This window comes from Tauraco erythrolophus, chromosome 4 (genome assembly GCF_009769465.1).
Source record: "Tauraco erythrolophus isolate bTauEry1 chromosome 4, bTauEry1.pri, whole genome shotgun sequence".
NCBI classification, from domain to species: Eukaryota; Metazoa; Chordata; class Aves; order Musophagiformes; family Musophagidae; genus Tauraco; species Tauraco erythrolophus.
The window spans coordinates 14,220,889-14,237,312 of record NC_141468.1 but is presented as its reverse complement, the minus strand read 5'-3'; the positions used below and the strand labels follow the sequence as shown (position 1 = coordinate 14,237,312).

Sequence of the window (16,424 nt, the reverse complement as noted above, 5' to 3'; positions counted from 1 at the left end):
TCTCTTGCGGTGGTTGACTGCAGTTTTAGAAGCTGTGGAGGAATCTGCTGCTATAAGATGAATTTCGATATTCAAAACATTAGTGGTTTGGAAACTCTAAGTGAAAAGACTTTTTGCTGTTCAAATTCTCTTTGCTGTTCTGCAGCTTGGAAAGAAATTTTTGGCCATTGTGCATTCGAAAAAATCATATATGTCTTCAGAGACATTTATCTTGTTTGAGTATGCTTGGAAAGTTTTATTTATTTGAGTTTTGATTTATTTGAGTGTATCATTTCATGTCTGAAGTATTTCTCTTTTTATCTACTGATGCTCTGTGGTTCCCATGCTGCTTTATGATAAGGGCAAAAGGAATGTCTCAATTCCTTTTAAGGGAAACCATGAGATTACTTCTGGAAGAATCTTTGCAGTAAATTTGCTAGTACTTTACCAGTACAGAAAGCTTCTGAATGACATTAAATATTTCCACTGCGAGTTCCCAAAGAAAATTACGCATTGCAATTCCTGGACAAAAGGTTTTGAATTGTAGGCAATGCCTGTGAAATCTCAGGCTAAAACTGTGATCCTCTATTTGCCCAAAGTTAGTGACAGCTCCATTTGGTGATGCAGTCATTGGAGGAAGTATGTGGGGAAAAGACCCGCCCTTGGGAGATGATAGCTCAATTTAGGTCACCTTCACAAGTTGAATTCAGACACTGCATCTCCCATGAGAATTCCTTGTTCCTCTGCATTACCACAGGAACATGAATTACTCTATATTGTTGTAGACTAGATGTAATCTGCCCTTCTAAGTATTTGACTTTATGGTCTTTTCATTTGTTAATGTAGTCTTTCATAGATAGATATACACACATTCTGAATATATATGTGTGTGTAATTTAACAGAATACCTAGAAATTCCTAACTAAGATGATTTTCACTTGATCTGAGTAGCTGCTCCCTCAAATCCATGAGGACACTGTTCAGCAGTTGATGCATATAGAGGCAAAGGGTGGGGAAAGCTCTTACTCTTTTGTTTACCCACGTATTGTTAATACTTCTATTTTCTTATAGTGAGAAGCCTGCTCCAATAGGATAGGTATCTTCCGTAAGAAAGCAGGGCACTGCACTGAACACTTATTTAATGGATTGAATTGCACATTAGATAATCCATTTAAAAAAAAGAAATACTTTACGATGATCCCTGTTGTCCTGGTTTTTCTAAGCCGATACTTTTTAAAACTGTGCTCTGCCCAAAAAATGCAACATCTATCTAGAGTAAAGTAAGGGAGTGTTGACTGATGCCAGTAAGCTGTGATTAGGAAGGCTGGAAGGCTTTTTCTTAATGCTGCCATCTGCTCTTCTCAGTGGATGAGGTCATCCCTGTGAGATACCCTACATTCACTCTTACAGTTGAGTTTGCTCTGTTCTGCTCCGTGCTGGTTGTTCTACATGTTTGCCCGTTCGCTTATTCTGATACGTGACAGAAGGAGAAATGTGTGACTTGGTATCACACAAGGGCGCTCAAAATACCCGTTGTTCACTCTTTCTCATGACGCATAACTGAGAGCAAGTAACAGACTTGTTCTGAGAGCTCAGCAAGCTCTCCAGTAGTAACTGGGCACGACTACTTAAAAATGCTGCAGCACCATAAAGCTGATGTGAGCGCTGTTTTTCTTTCTGCATGAGTTAGTGCTTTTGGTTACTGCCTTAAGCTGTTGTCATCTTCAACCTTTGAAGTAAAAATCCTTCGTTTAGTGGGGAATGAGTTGTCTAAAAGTAAATGAAGCCTTCACAGAAGCATCAGTCTGTTGAGCTAATTAAGCAAAGTAGTGAAGTCCCTCTTTTTTGGTGACGATAATTCCTGTAACATTCTTGCTCCTGATTTAATGTGACTAGAACAGAGTGAACTGATCCTGACTTTAACCTAATGCAGAAGTGAAAGCTTTTGAACACATGTCTGCCTGAAGCCTTCCCAGTGTATGAAGTTGAGGTAACCACTGACTTCTCTCTGGGATTGAATTTTAAAAATGCCACTTTCTGTGGGTGTCTTTCGTTGTTTGGGTTTGTTTTGGATCATTTTTGGTTTTTTTTTTTTTAACTTTTTTTGAGCAATTGATTTTGCAAACTCGCTGTGGCTGTACCTCAGACATTTGAGTTTATGCACATTTTTGCAAGGTGTATCCATATGTTTTATTACTAGTAGCAAAAATGGCAGTGCCTTTCCAGCTACTTCTGCCTGTCTCAACTAGGAACAGCCTCTTGTTCTATGTATAGAGTTTAAAAAAATGTTGACATATGTTAGCTTCTTTAATAGACTTTTTCTTCTGCCTGGGAGAAAAGCGTATCTTGGGAAACATTCTGTTCACAAACACTTCACTTTATAAACATAGAAGGACAGGGATATGCAGCTGCTGATTTGTTTTCTGGACAAGTTAGTCTACACCACAGCCAACAGGCACACCCTTTCCCTTGCCCAGTAGCTTTTAGAAAACTGAGGACATAAATAAGAAATCTGTTCCTCAAAACTTCTGTGTTGGCGGAACTGAACTGGAATATTTTTTCTGATCTGTTGTTGGCTGGAGAAGTTGATGGTAAGAGGGAGGAACTCCTCCTATGGAGTCTCACTCTTCTTAATATCTCTGCCTTATGAAACTTGGATGTGCTGTAGTGCTGAAACAAGGCAAACAGCCCACTCAGTTCTCAGGAGGCAGTTGCGTTAGTTTCTAACTCTAGTTGCTGGTACTTATGATTCAAGGAGGCCTATTTAGTACAATATCAATGCATATAGTGCTATCCATAGTAATGACTACATATGGGAGAGATTCAAAGATTACTTTGCACAACTTGGGGAAGCGGGGAAGAGCATGACACAACCATTGAGCCAAAAAACTGAATTGCTGCTGTTGGATGCTGTGAGCCTCAGCATCTCTGGCCCTGACCTTCAGAACAGTACTCTGCCTGAATTAGGACAATAAAATTCATTTTCATGTATGTTGAAGGCAAAACAGTCAGTATAGTCACCCATTACCTGATGTCAAAAACCTAGAAATTGCTTTTCTGCATGTTTAAGAGGAGGGGCTGGTAGAGGGCTTGAATGTCCATGGTAATGTCTAATTCCATCAATGACTAGGAAAGAAAAAAAGCGTTGTGGTTTTGTTTTGTTTTGTTTTTTTATTTGCATGTCTGCAATAGTTTGCAGCTAGATTTTAAAATTTCTTTGATCCATTAATGTTTTTCAGTAAGTCGTGGAAAACTGACAAAGGACATAAAAGGATACCTTTGTTCCTAGATAAAGTGACAAGATGCTGCATTCAGTTTATAAATCAAGCATACTGGTGGATGAAAAGCTGGACATGAGCCAGCAATGTGTGCTCGCAGCCCAGAAAGCCAACAGTATCCTGGGCTGCATCCAAAGAAGTGTGGCCAGCAGGTTGAGGGAGGTGATTCTCCCCTTCTACTCTGCTCTCGTGAGACCCCATCTGGAATACTGGGTTCAGCTCTGGGGTACTCAGTACAAGAAAGACCTGGACCTGTTGGAGCGAGTCCAGAGGAGGGCCACGAAGATGATCCGAGGGCTGGAGCACCTCTGCTATGAAGATAGTCTGAGAGAGTTGGGGCTGTTCAGCCTGGAGAAGAGAAGGCTCCGGGGACACCTTATTGCAGCCTTTCAGTACTTCAAGAGAGCTTATTAAGAAAGACAGGGACAGGCTTTTTAGGAGGGCTTGTAGCAATAAGGCAAGGGATAATGGTTTTAAACTAAAAGAGGGTAGATTGAGACTAAGTATAAGGAAGACATCTTATATGATGAGGGTGGTGAAATACTGGAACAGATTGCCCAAAGAGGTGGTAGATGCCCCATTCCCGGAAACATTCAAGGTCAGGTTGGACGAGGCTCTGAGCAGCCTAATCTAATTGAGGATGTCCCTCCTTGCTGCAGGGGTTTTGGACTAGATGACCTTTAAAGGTCTCTTCCAACCCAAACTATTCTATGATTCTATGAAAAACAGCCAACCTTGGTCGACTGCAATGGGAGCTTCCGTTATAGTCATCTAAATGTAAGTGGCTTTTATCTGCTAATTGAATTTCACTCCAAAAAAAACTTGATAGTTACAGCCAGTGGTCAGTGGGACAATGAACTCCTGTTCAATTTGCCTGAAAAGGCTAACACAAGCCATTGATACAGGAACAATAGTGTATTTCTGCTGGAGTACTGGAATATTGTGTTGGACTGCTAGTTAATGGGGGAGGTTAGTGAAGAACAATAAGAAAGATTAAAAGATAGAATTTTTTTCTTCACAGGAAAAACTTCACTTAGTGCACTGAGGAGTATAATTTGGTAATAGACTCTTCACACTAGCAGACAGAGATATGATAACTGTTTTAAGACTAATAATGGAAATTAAAAACATGTGCCTCATGAATCTATATTTAAGTGGGGGTAGTTAGCTGTTGAGATAACTTAGTTATGGTTTGTCTTCCAAAGCTGAAAATACTTACTAAATTTGAATGCAACTATCACTTTTGAAGCAGAAAATAACAGGGAATTCCCTTTTGTTTTGTAAGACTAGAGGTCAGTCTCTGTCACTCAATCTGAACAGGTAAGCTGGCAGATATTAACACTGTTGCATGAACCCGATCTTGTGTTTTGAAATATATTGCACAGATTTGAGATAATTGCGGTTCTTTAAATTGCTTTTCAAAATACAACTGCTGTAAGAAAAGCTTTTAGGTAAAAATACGTATTAAACTCAAGATAACACTAAGGTGCTCTTTGGTTTTGTTGGATCTTTGGCACGTGTATGGAAATAGTACATCAGCTTTAGACTCTTGCATGTTCTGGTTTATTCTTATACATATACGTATTTTTTACTGAGTCTGGCTGGGTTGGAGTTAATACTTTATAGCTGCTCTTGGGGTGCTCTGTTTTAGATTTGTGACCGAAACTATGCTGATGGCACGCTAATGTTCCAGCTATTGCTGAACAATGTTTGCACGATGTCACACAGAAACACAGAATGTTAGGGATTGGAAGGGACCTCAAAGGATCATCTAGTCCAATCCCCCTGCCGGAGCAGGACCACCTAGATCAGATCACACAAGAACGCGTCCAGGCGGGTTTTGAACATCTCCAGAGGAGACTCCTCAACGCTGCCTCTGTTTCTTACGCTGCCTTCCCAGTGAATATCCTGGGGCAGGGGGTTGGGAGTGTGCACAAGAGGTTGGGAGGAGACACAACCAGGCACATGGCCTGAACTAACCAAAGAGATATTCCATAACACCATGTAGCATCACGCTCAGCAATGCAGAGAACAGAGGTGGGTTTAGCGAGGTTTGCCGTCTTTTGCTCAGGATCTGGCTGAGCATAAGTCCACCTATGGGAGGTGGTGAGTGACTGCTTTTGCATCGCTTGTTTTGTTTGTTTTCTTTCTCTTTTCTCTCACTTCTCCTTTGCTTACTAAACAATTTTGTCTCAACCCACAAGTTTTCTTGCCTTTCCTTTTCCCCTTCTGGGGGTGGGGGGAAGAAGTGAGCAAGTGAATGACTTTGTGGTGCTTAGCTGCCTACCAGGGTTAACCCACAATAATATTTTGTATGTATGTGCATATACATGTATATAAATACATATATTTTTATATATATAAAATATATATATCTCATATTTATGGTTCTCCAAAAAAGAAATAAAAATCTTCATGCTTTGCTGAGTAAGTTAAACTTCATTGTACGTAAATGGGAGATGGTTTGGAAGTGTTTTAGAACAATGCGTTAAGTCTTATCCACTTGTCAATTTACAGTACCTGAAATTCCCTTTTTCTTACTGCACTGTAGATTAATCTTATCTTCAATGGACTGATTGTACAAATGAAAATAATTAGACTGAGAGGAAAATAGATGCTTTCAGTATGAATTATTTGGAGGGCATAAGGGAGCTTGTTTACTACTAACCTGAAAGATTAGCTTTTAAGAATTTTCTCCAGTGGATTATGCAATTACATGTGAAACAAAATGTTTAGTCATAAATATTTGAAGTTGGACACAAAATATAAAATAATATCATAATATAAAATAAATAATTTAGAGTATAATTTAATCTGTATGTAACTTTGAAAATGTTCTTTATATGATAGCCAAAAATATGTAATATTGTCTTACATTATTTTCAAGTATCATTACAGATCTCTGGACCTTACAGTTTTAAGTATTGTGTTTATCAGCTTTAGAGCTCTGAATGAAAACTTTTTCTTTTAATCAGGATGAAAATAATACAGAGAATGCTGTCAGTTCTTCAGATGCTGAGAAACAGGATTCTCCTCCACCAAAGCCTCCACGGACCCGCAGGTAGTTAACTGTGTTAATATACTATTTTAAGCTGACAGATTGACATACTTCATAAATAAAAAGTAGAACAAAGCTACTGATACTATAAAGACTTTTAATATGCAATTTTTCTAAGTAGAAAAATACATAATACTAGTAGAATTCTTGTAATGGACTCTGTAGATATAAGCTTTAATATCTTTGCGAAGTATGTGTTTGAATATACCGATCTTGCAATGACTACATGTGAGTAGACAAACATACCTTTAGTAGTCAGATATGTTAGATTTACTTATGCTCTAATTCTTCTGCTGGATGATAGAAGCAAAACATACTTCAAAATAGACTCAAATAGTGACTGAACTCTTATTTTTTGAGGCAAAAACATAATGAAAAATATCTATTTATTCAGGAAAAAGTTATCTCATGGATAAGTACTGCTATTGACTATAGTATGCCAACAAAATGGTTTTCTTACTGAGAGAAAAAATTGGTCTTACCAATCTTTTCATTCAACAGAGGAAAAAGAAAAATCCTGTCTAGCTTTTCAAATACATAGATTTGACTTTAAGGAAGCCAAAAGCTAACCTGAACAGATTCGTCTGCCTAAAATGGGTATCCAACCTGAGTGTTAGCTACAGAAACAGGTCTCCTGAAGTAAGTGACTAAGTTCTTTAGCTAGTATCTGGAAGGCTTATAGGACCTTTGACAGGTTATCTTGCCTGTGCTACATTGCCTACAGTCAAACAGACGTTTAAGGTAAGCACTTGAGTTTTCTAAAGTCATAGAGTGACATAAGAAACCACCAGCCAGTTAATATTCTTGCATATCTTTTAGTCATATAAGGAAAGTAGTTTTACTGCTTTAAAATATCATCAAAGGGGAGTAGTGCAAGGTCAGGTCAGTAGTGGGAGTTCCTATTCATTTGATACTTTAATGATTAAAGATAGAAGATGAGAATTAAGCCCTTTTTTCCCAGTACCACATTTAGCAGGGTACATGATAAAATGAATTTTAAATCCTGAAATATTCTAGATTTGGTAACGGAGGAAGTTTAAATATGTGTGTGTATGTATACAGAAAATGTAATTGGACATAGAAAGTTATTTGAAAATTGGTGAATTCAGAATGGATAGCATAGTGCGTGTATATTCAATATTGCAACATCATCTTCTTGTCACAGGAATAAACACAATTTAAAACTGGATATGGAAGTGTTCCACTTTGCTATCAACTAGTAATTTGTACTAGATCTGAAATATTGGATGCAATTCTAACGCCTGTTCTAATGAGGATATTGGACAACTACTATAAATGGACCTATGGCTCTGCTTCTTTGGTGGCCCCAGGGATGATATTTGCTATAAGATAACTTTGGAAATAATGTATGATAACAGCCATTACTGATACAGTAGGATGAGAATATGAGTAGCTGTTGTAGTTAACTTAGCATTAGTTATGTCAAGCAGAAGTTGGAGAATGTGACATTGAAAGAGAGAGATGGAAATGAGTCGGTGCTTTTCACAAACAAATGGCACAGATTGGGCTATGTAGATAATATCGTTTTTACCTTATTTAGCTTGATGGTAATGTGATTGTATTCAGTTACGTAGATTAAGACAACGACAGAAGAGTCTGTTAACCTGTGTTCGTCATGTGTTCCAAGCTCTTCTTTAAACTTAGTCACTGAACTTAGATGTGATTTCTGTCCAGTAGATATTTTCCTTATTAGTGTTCCTCGAAATAATCTCAGGTGTACCTATGTTTTATCATTTATATATATTCATGTAGTAATCATATATGCATAAGTCACGTTTTAGCGCACATCTGTTTTATCTGCATTGCATTATTCTTTATTTGCTGTGTTATTAAGTGAAAATCTTTTAATCTCTCTTACAAAACCTACGCTTTTTTTGGGCCTGCTTCCATAAACTCATACTTCCCCATCTGCCAGTGCTGGCAGGAAGATTGGTTCCTTAGAGGTGAATAAATGGAAGCTTTTAGCAAAGCTGTTGTCTTTTTCAAATGGAGGTTATTTTTGAAAAACAATTAATTACACACCTCACGGAAGACACTTCTGAGGAAAGGCTTTATTTGCTATTAGTCACATCTGCTCAGAATACCCACTAATGAGCGTGTGTTTTCTTGATGTGGGAGGTAATTTTACAAATCCACAGCCTGATTCATTCAGGACTTGGAGCCAGGTTTTGCACATTGTGGATGTTCTGGCATTGGTTGACATCCTTTTCCTGGGGACGATGGGAGAGCAGAAGCTGTGAAAGATTCTAATTTAATCCCCGTATGGAGAAGGAAACTGTTAAACATGATAGATCTCCTTATTGCATCTGTAGCTTTTTTCCCCAAACCATTCTCTTACCATTTTTTTTCATGTCCCTTCTATTATTTTTCTCTACATTGCTGTGACTAAAAATATCTTGGTACAACTATTTTAAGTATTTGTCTACATCTTATCTGTAGTGAATGTTTTCAAGTGGTATCTAAGCGTCATTGCCTTTTCAGATAAATTCACATTCAATAGGTACTCTGAAATAATCTAGTTTAACCCAGATTTTTAGTTTGTTTTAGAATTTTCTCTGGGAACTTGCTTAAAATATTTTGTTCAGTAACATTTTTAGGTTACCAGCCAAATATGTACCTGAGTTGTACATGCACTGTCTCTGAAGAAGTTACAAGCAAGTTGCTAAAGTTCATATTTTTAAAAAGTAATAAGGCTTTTAAATCTTTATGTACTGTGTTGTATTTGGCTCTAGAATGTGTAATTAGTAAAGCAACTTGCATTTATTTTATTTTTTTTAAGGGAAAGTTCAACAGTTGCTTTTTTTCTAAGCAAAAAGGGCTACAATGACTAATACTGAACTGAATGTGTGCCAGCTTGTTTTTGGGTGAACTCACCTGAGACATTCCTGACTGAGCAGGAGGAAAACTAGTGTAAATCTCTCGATCTCAAAAAGCTTGTCTTACGTATTCCGATCAGACCAAGCTACGTTTGTTTAGATGGAAATGATCGTGCTTCCTGTTGGTTGTTTTCTGACAGCCCTGAGGGTGCGTGCTGGATGAGATGGTGACATCTCCTCTACAGCACTTTGCAGTGCACTGTAGAGCTTTTCCAGACAGGTGATTTTCTCACCTGTCTCTTCTCTGTGTGTCAGGATTGTAGGACAGGTAATGTCTGCTTTATCTTTAAATTTGTAGATGTCTTCCTCTTAAAAGCATAGCTAGTAGCAAGTTAACTCTCATGTCCGTACTAAGTGACGATGAGATGCCACTGAAGACTTTTGCCATAAAAGATTGGAAGCTTACTCAGGGAGGGATAATTAATCCTTTTAGTACTTGCTTTGGCTTGGAGACGTCTTGGGGAAGGAGTGCTACAAAGTATAACTTCTAATTGTACTTTTCTAGGCTTTTTTCCTGTCTGTCTCTTCTTGGAAGTTACAAGTATCTTTTGGCTATTGATATTAAATTGGAGTTTTGCTTATTTTATTAACTCACTATGAAGCATTTAACTGTACTTGTTTTGCAGAGGTTCTGGAATTGTATTGCCTTCCAACCTTTTATCACCTTGTAATGCTTTAATGTAATTTATATTTGCTGTACAATATGTGAACGTAGTCATGCTAACGTTTATCTGCATTTGATGTCAACATTAAAAAAAAATTCAAAGAGTATTACTCCTTGATTATTGCAAAGGTAAACAAGAACAACTCATGAGTGCACACATCAGCACCTTATTCTAAAAATAGCTTGGCTTTGCAGTTTGTGATCGCTTCTTGTGAAAGTCACCTTGAACTTACGTCTGTGTTAATTTCTTTGGAAGACTTGCGGGGGTGGAAAGCGTCCTTTGTTAGACATGTTTAATTATTTTCAGGTTAAGGCAGGAAAAGGGCATAAGTAAGTTTTTACTTTATTGTTAGATATAAGACTGTAAAAAACCAAAGTTTTAAATTTGCAGTTCAGGACTGCACATGATTTTACATGACTGTACAATTAGAGCTTTTACTTCAAATCTAGAAGCAATCATTGGTACTTCAGAATTCAGAGGGAGCATCTTAATACCTTTAAGGAATAGTCCTTGAAGTATTTGTGTGTTTAGTAACTCATTCTAAAGCATTTGGAAAAAGGGATTGTTTATTTTAATCAGACTTGGTTACAGAAAATTCATTATTTTCAAGTTCAAATGCAATTTGAAAGAAATAGGGAAACTGAGACATAAAGTCAAAAAGAAAAGATGAGGTCACAACTGTTTTCTGTGTGGTATAATGAAGAGCTATGTGCTACTGTCTGAAGGAGAAAAGGTAAAATACTGTAGCAGTTTAACTTTTCTTCGGATGATGCTTGGACTTCAATCTAATGACATTAAAACACATTTCAAGGGTTATGTGTAATTCTGTTTCGTTTCAAGCCCTCTCTTTGCATCTTCTGCTAAGCTAAGATAAAAACCAAATTGGTGTTCCTTGTTATTTAGCACTCAGTGATTTATATGTCACAATGAAAAAAAAAAAAAACAAAAAGCCTCATGTAACTAAATTTTACAAGAAAAATTCACCAGTCTGCTATTTTTATTCATTCCTTATACTTTTATCTGTAGTATAATTTGTGACAGCTTCACTGAACTGCAGCTTTTCTTCCACATGGATGGCAGTGGTTTAATGCTTAAGTAGAATAATGTGGCTGTCTAGCTTCAGCCTGCTTACATTGAGTTTAATTTTCCTATTTTAATTATGAGGGAGGATGCAGAGCTCGGTATCTATTTTTGGTTGATCATAGCAGCTGCATTCCATGACCTTGGCATCACTCTGTTTTATTTGAAAATAAAACCCTACAGTATGCTGCTTAGAATAACCATGGATTACTTATGTTTTTTTTTTCTTTTGAATGCTGGCCAAGTTTCATTTAAATCTGAACCCATGGTGCCCTGTTTTAATAATGTAGCTCTTTTCAATTAAGGCTAGAAAGGCTTGGATTTTAAAACATTCTAAAAATTTAGAATCTATTGCAGAAAAAGCAAAAGTAATGTTGCCATTGCTTCATTTTGGTTTGGGTTTTTTTTTCCATGTATACATTTTTGATGGAAAGTTATGGGAGGTATTTTTTTTGACAAATTATTGTACTTTTGACAAATGATAATGAATTAATTTTTATTATAGCAAATAATTGAAAAAAAAATACTACCTAATGCATGGTTTACCTGAGAGCTGTGAAACTGTTAAATTAGCAGTCTTTGACACTAAGGCACTGCATCAGCTGCTCAGATTATATGGCAATAAAAGCATATGAAAAAGCTGCCTGGATCACTTAAGGAAATTCCATATACAAGTTATGTATGAGGAAGTGCAGAGGTAGAGGAATTACAAGATAATTGGTAGCAGTTGTATGTGAAAAGACACTGTCAAGGCTGAGATATGAGAAGACTTTCTATTTTTTTATTGCACAGTGTGATTTTACAAATATGCTTGAGAAATGCTTGCTTTTGCAATATATAAAAGCAATGCAGGATTAATTTAAATGTCTAATACAGGAAAGCTTACTTCTCTTTCTCAAATGGTCTGGCATTCTTTGGCTCATTGACTCTTTTCTGTCTCAATATCCTCTTTCATGAGCTTTCTATTAGATTCCTGGTAATTTAAATCAAGCTGTTTTTACTATACTGTTTCCTGTTGTTTGGAATAATATTAGTAGTTCATCTTCAGATAATTTTCTGCCTCTGAGGGGAGAAGTGTCTGTAGAGAACAGCTGTTGGAGGAAATGCCCAAATAAAGCATTATGCAGCAGCTCAAAATGCCCAAGGTTTTCTGGCAAGAGTTTTAGAAAAAGCTACTGCCAAACAAAGACATCTTAAAGGTATACATATCCTAATATTTCTGCTTTGTAAAAAGAAACAAAAACATTATTTGCCATGCAAAACATGAAATAATACTATGATGTCAGTAAAATGGAAAAATTGTTACATATTCAGAGAAAACCAGGAAAACTTGTGTGGCATCTATTTCTTTTTTTTTTTTTTTTTTAAATAACATCAGAATACTCTTTAGGCATCTCACTTTCTAAGGATGGATATTTTTCAATATTAATAAGGCAAAGAGTGATTTTGATAAAGAATTTCTCATTCGATCACTGTAAGCTCTCATTTAAGAGTGAAAGAATGAAATTTAACTTCAAATCTAATGGGGAGCGTTTGAGTAGCTCTGTTTAGCTGTGATGAGGAAGATGATTAAACAACTTTTGTGTTGCTGACTTGTGCAATGTTTCCTGTATCATTAGTTCTGGGCATACTTCTGAGGGGGCTGCTTGTATACATGTGGGGTTCTGTTTACTAGTGAATCACACAGGAGAGTGATTTCATTAAATAGTAATCAGTGAAGAACTTCATGAATTTTGACTGGTATTATGGACCTATAGTCTTGTCATATCTAGTTTAATGTTAATTTACTACTTTAGCTAATTTTAATGCTTAGTGGTATGTCTGTACCAGATAAGAAATTAGTTTTGCTGATTGCATGTATAACTCTGGGTCAGGAAAATGAGGTCAATAAGGGAAAAACCTCATTTTCAGTCAGAGGCTTTAGCGGAGATTACTGATGAGCATCACTGCCAATAAAGGGGGCATGTAAACATTTGTGCAAGTGGACTTTCTCTCTACTCCCCTGTCCCTGCCTCCTCCCAGAATGGAAGAGAGAAATCCAAGAGAAGGCAAATTCTCTTGTCCTTCATAGTGTGTATTAAATTGGAGCAAGACTTCCTTCCCCTCCCCACATTCAGCTTATCTTTTCTAATTCAAGCAAGCAACTTAATCCTAAACTTATTCCTTTTTCAAGAACATCTAGAGGCAAAAGAGTTCCCAAACTACTTTTGATTAAGTTGTTTTGATGTTTGTGTTCCTCCTATCTTAATGTAAAGTGAAACAGCAATATACGAGTGCAGGTAGGGGAGAAAGAAGGAATTGGAGGCCCTTTGTGACAGGAGTCAGACAGGCGGGGAATGGGAGAACTGCAAAGGGATCTGGGATTTTCCAGATACGAAGATATCTGGAAAGAAGATAGATATCTTTTAGAAGATAATTTGGAAGCTGGAGACCTTGCAGCCTCCTATTTTTTTTTTTTTTTTCACATGGATCATGATAGTCTCAAAAATTTGCACTAGCTAAGTCCTTTTTAGGCCTTGTTTGCAAGTAGGGGAGCTAATAATGTTACTTAGACTTGGTCTGTGATGTGACATGCAGACAAGTAATGAGACCTGCCTGGTGCCTTTCACTCGTGAACAGGCAGGCAGGAATTCTTGTGCAATTGTGTGGTCTATAGCCCTACTCCCTGTAACTCTTAAAAGCAAGCCCACTGTTGGCTTTATTCCAACGTAGCAGAAAGTGTGCTTGATAGTTAACGCTTTTTTTTTGTTTCACTTAAACAATGCCCTTGGGGAAGTGGTAACAATTCAACTATGCTCTCCAGTAACCTTTAGGATCAACATTTCTGAATCATTCTTGCTTGCTCTTTTGCTGTCTGGCAAAGATAGGCTGGCATATGTGGGCAGTACGAGAAGAAACCTCGCCATGGGGTGCTGGATAATGTAATACTGAAGGGATATGGAGTATAACTTGATACTCCGCATTTTTCTTATAAGCCTTTCTACTTGTTGTTTTTATTCATACTTTTTTATGAATGTTGACTGAGAAGGTGGGAGATTCTTTGGCCCTACAGCTATGTTATTAGCCTGTGTTCTCTCAAGTAAAAAGGCTTTTTCAGACTTAATAGGAGCAACAAAAGGAATATGGAGACTTGTCTCGGAAAGCCAAATGCCTTAATCGACAAGTGCAGGAGACAATGCTAGGCTTTCTTGGTCTTCAAAGTGAAGTGATCGATTTATCAAATTTCAGAATGTTTATTTTTAAGTATTTATATTTTATCATAGAATCATAGAATAGTTTGGGTTGGAAGAGACCTTTAAAGGTCATCTAGTCTAATCCCTCTGCAGTGAGCAGGGACATATTCAATTAGATCAGGCTGCTTAGAGGCCTGTCCAACCTGACCTTGAATGTTTCCGGGAATGGGGCATCTACCACCTCTTTGGGCAACATGTTCCTGTGTTTCACCACCTTCATCATATAAGATGTCTTCCTTATACCAAGTCTAAATCTACCCTCTTTTAGTTTAAAACCATTAACCCTTGTCCTATTGATATAGGCCCTACTAAAAAGTCTGTCCCTGTCTTTCTTAATAAGCCCTTTGTAAGTATTGAAAGGCTGCAATAAGGTGTCCCCGGAGCCTTCTCTTCTCCAGGCTGAACAACCCCAGCTCTTGGCCTTTCTTCATAGGAGAGGAGTTCCATCCCTCTGATCATTTTGGTGGCCCTCCTCTGGACTCCCTTCGACGGGTCCAGGTCTTTCTTGTATTGAAGACCCCAGAGCTGGACTCAGTACTGTAGGTGGGGTCTCACGAGACCAGAGTAGAGGGGCAGAATCACATCCCTCGACTTGTTAGCCATGCTTATTTGGATGCAGCCCAGGATACTGTTGGCTTTCTGGGTTGCAAGTGCACATTGCTGGCTCATGTCCAGCTTTTCATCCATCAGTACCCCCAAGTCCTTTTCCTCAAGGCTGCTCTCAATCGTTTCACCCCTCAGCCTGTATTGATACTGGCGGTTGTCCTGACCCAGGTGCAGGACCTTGCATGTGGTCTTCTTGAACCTCATGATGTTCACATGGGGCAAATCTCGGGCTTGTCCAGGTCCCTCTGGATGACATCACATCCCTCAGACATGTCAACCATACCACTTACCTTGGTGTCGTCTCCAAACTTGCTGAGGGTGCACTCAATCCCACTGTCTATGACATTGATGAAGATACTAACCAGTACTGGTCCTGGTACGGACTCCTGAGGGACACCACTTGTCATTGATCTCCATCTGGACATTGAGCTGTTGACCACTACCCTCTGGATGTGACCATCCAACCAATTGCTCATCCACCAAACAGTCTACCCATCAAATCCATATCTCTCCAATTTAGAGAGAAGGATGTTGTGGGGGACCATGTCAAAGGCCTTACAGAAGTCCAATTAGACAACATCTGTAGCTCTTCCTTTGTCCACTGATGTAGTCACTTTATAGTCAGATGAGATGTGATATTAATAGCAAGCCTTTTCTTTGATCTTGTCTGTCCATGGCTCTAAAGTCTTGTTGATGTTTTGGCAGTAGTGACAGCCTTTCTGTCTAGGTAGTTATCTGACTATAAAGCGTTTGAAGGACATGCCTCTTATTTCTGATCATCTTATGTGTGTGACTGGCTGTGATTATCCAGCTGAGATTTCTTGGAGCTCCCCTGCAGTTGCTGAAATTTATTAGACCTGTGTTAGACTTCTGATTTCAGATTGGGCCTCCTCTGTGAAAGATTTGTAGGAGCAAGACAGATACTATCTGCATGTCTAGTAGAGCTGGAAACTTTGACTGTTCCAAGTTGAAGAACAACCTGTATCTGGATGCCAGACTTCACCTACCACCTCAGAAGGTGTGATTTCATTATGTAGCTGATGGCTTGTTATGAGATTTCTTTTTCTTCCACAGAGTCTGTCAAGTCTCTTAAATAAAAATACTTTTTAATTCTCATTCTTCATCTGAATTAGTAATGTATGATTAACTACTACTGCTATCATGGAGGTTCCATTTAAATAGCCTGAAAGCACAGGGCCTGGGGAATATAATCTGCGTATCATGCTGCTGGTCCTTACAACATGAGAGTTATTACTGGCACACCTTCTTCCAGATCTGCCAGATATGCTGTGTTCTCCCCGGTTTTACACAAATAATACAGGAGAATACTGTTGCAGTGATGTCATCTAGCCAGGCAGTAAGAGTTTTTGCCTTTTTGGAAGCCTCTGCTTTCTGGCTTTTGGTGTGTAGCCTTGAATTCATTTGCAAATAAAAGTCTATTTCACAAGAGTACGGTGAACACTTTTCTGAATAGATTCAGTTCTTCAGGATGTTGGATCGTGAAAGGAAGGTACAGTCCCAGGTCTACTGGTGACTCCATTTTCAAGGGAAGAGAATGTCCTGTGATAAACTTATCTCCAAGGGAAGGTTCCAAGTTTCCTGTTATGGAGCTGGATTTGAGTGATTTA

At 38.0% G+C, this 16,424-nt stretch overlaps 1 protein-coding gene across 3 annotated transcripts in view; it reads left to right on the top strand.

Moving 5' to 3' along the window:
* PTPN12 (protein tyrosine phosphatase non-receptor type 12) overlaps positions 1–16,424 on the top strand; it is an 84,988-nt gene that overhangs the window by 56,893 nt on the left and 11,671 nt on the right. For all 3 annotated transcript variants that reach the window (XM_086610253.1, XM_086610252.1, XM_086610251.1), the window contains exon 12: positions 6,233–6,318. In XM_086610253.1, coding sequence (XP_086466379.1) covers positions 6,233–6,318 — 86 coding nt within the window. The remainder of the gene's footprint in view (positions 1–6,232; positions 6,319–16,424) is intronic.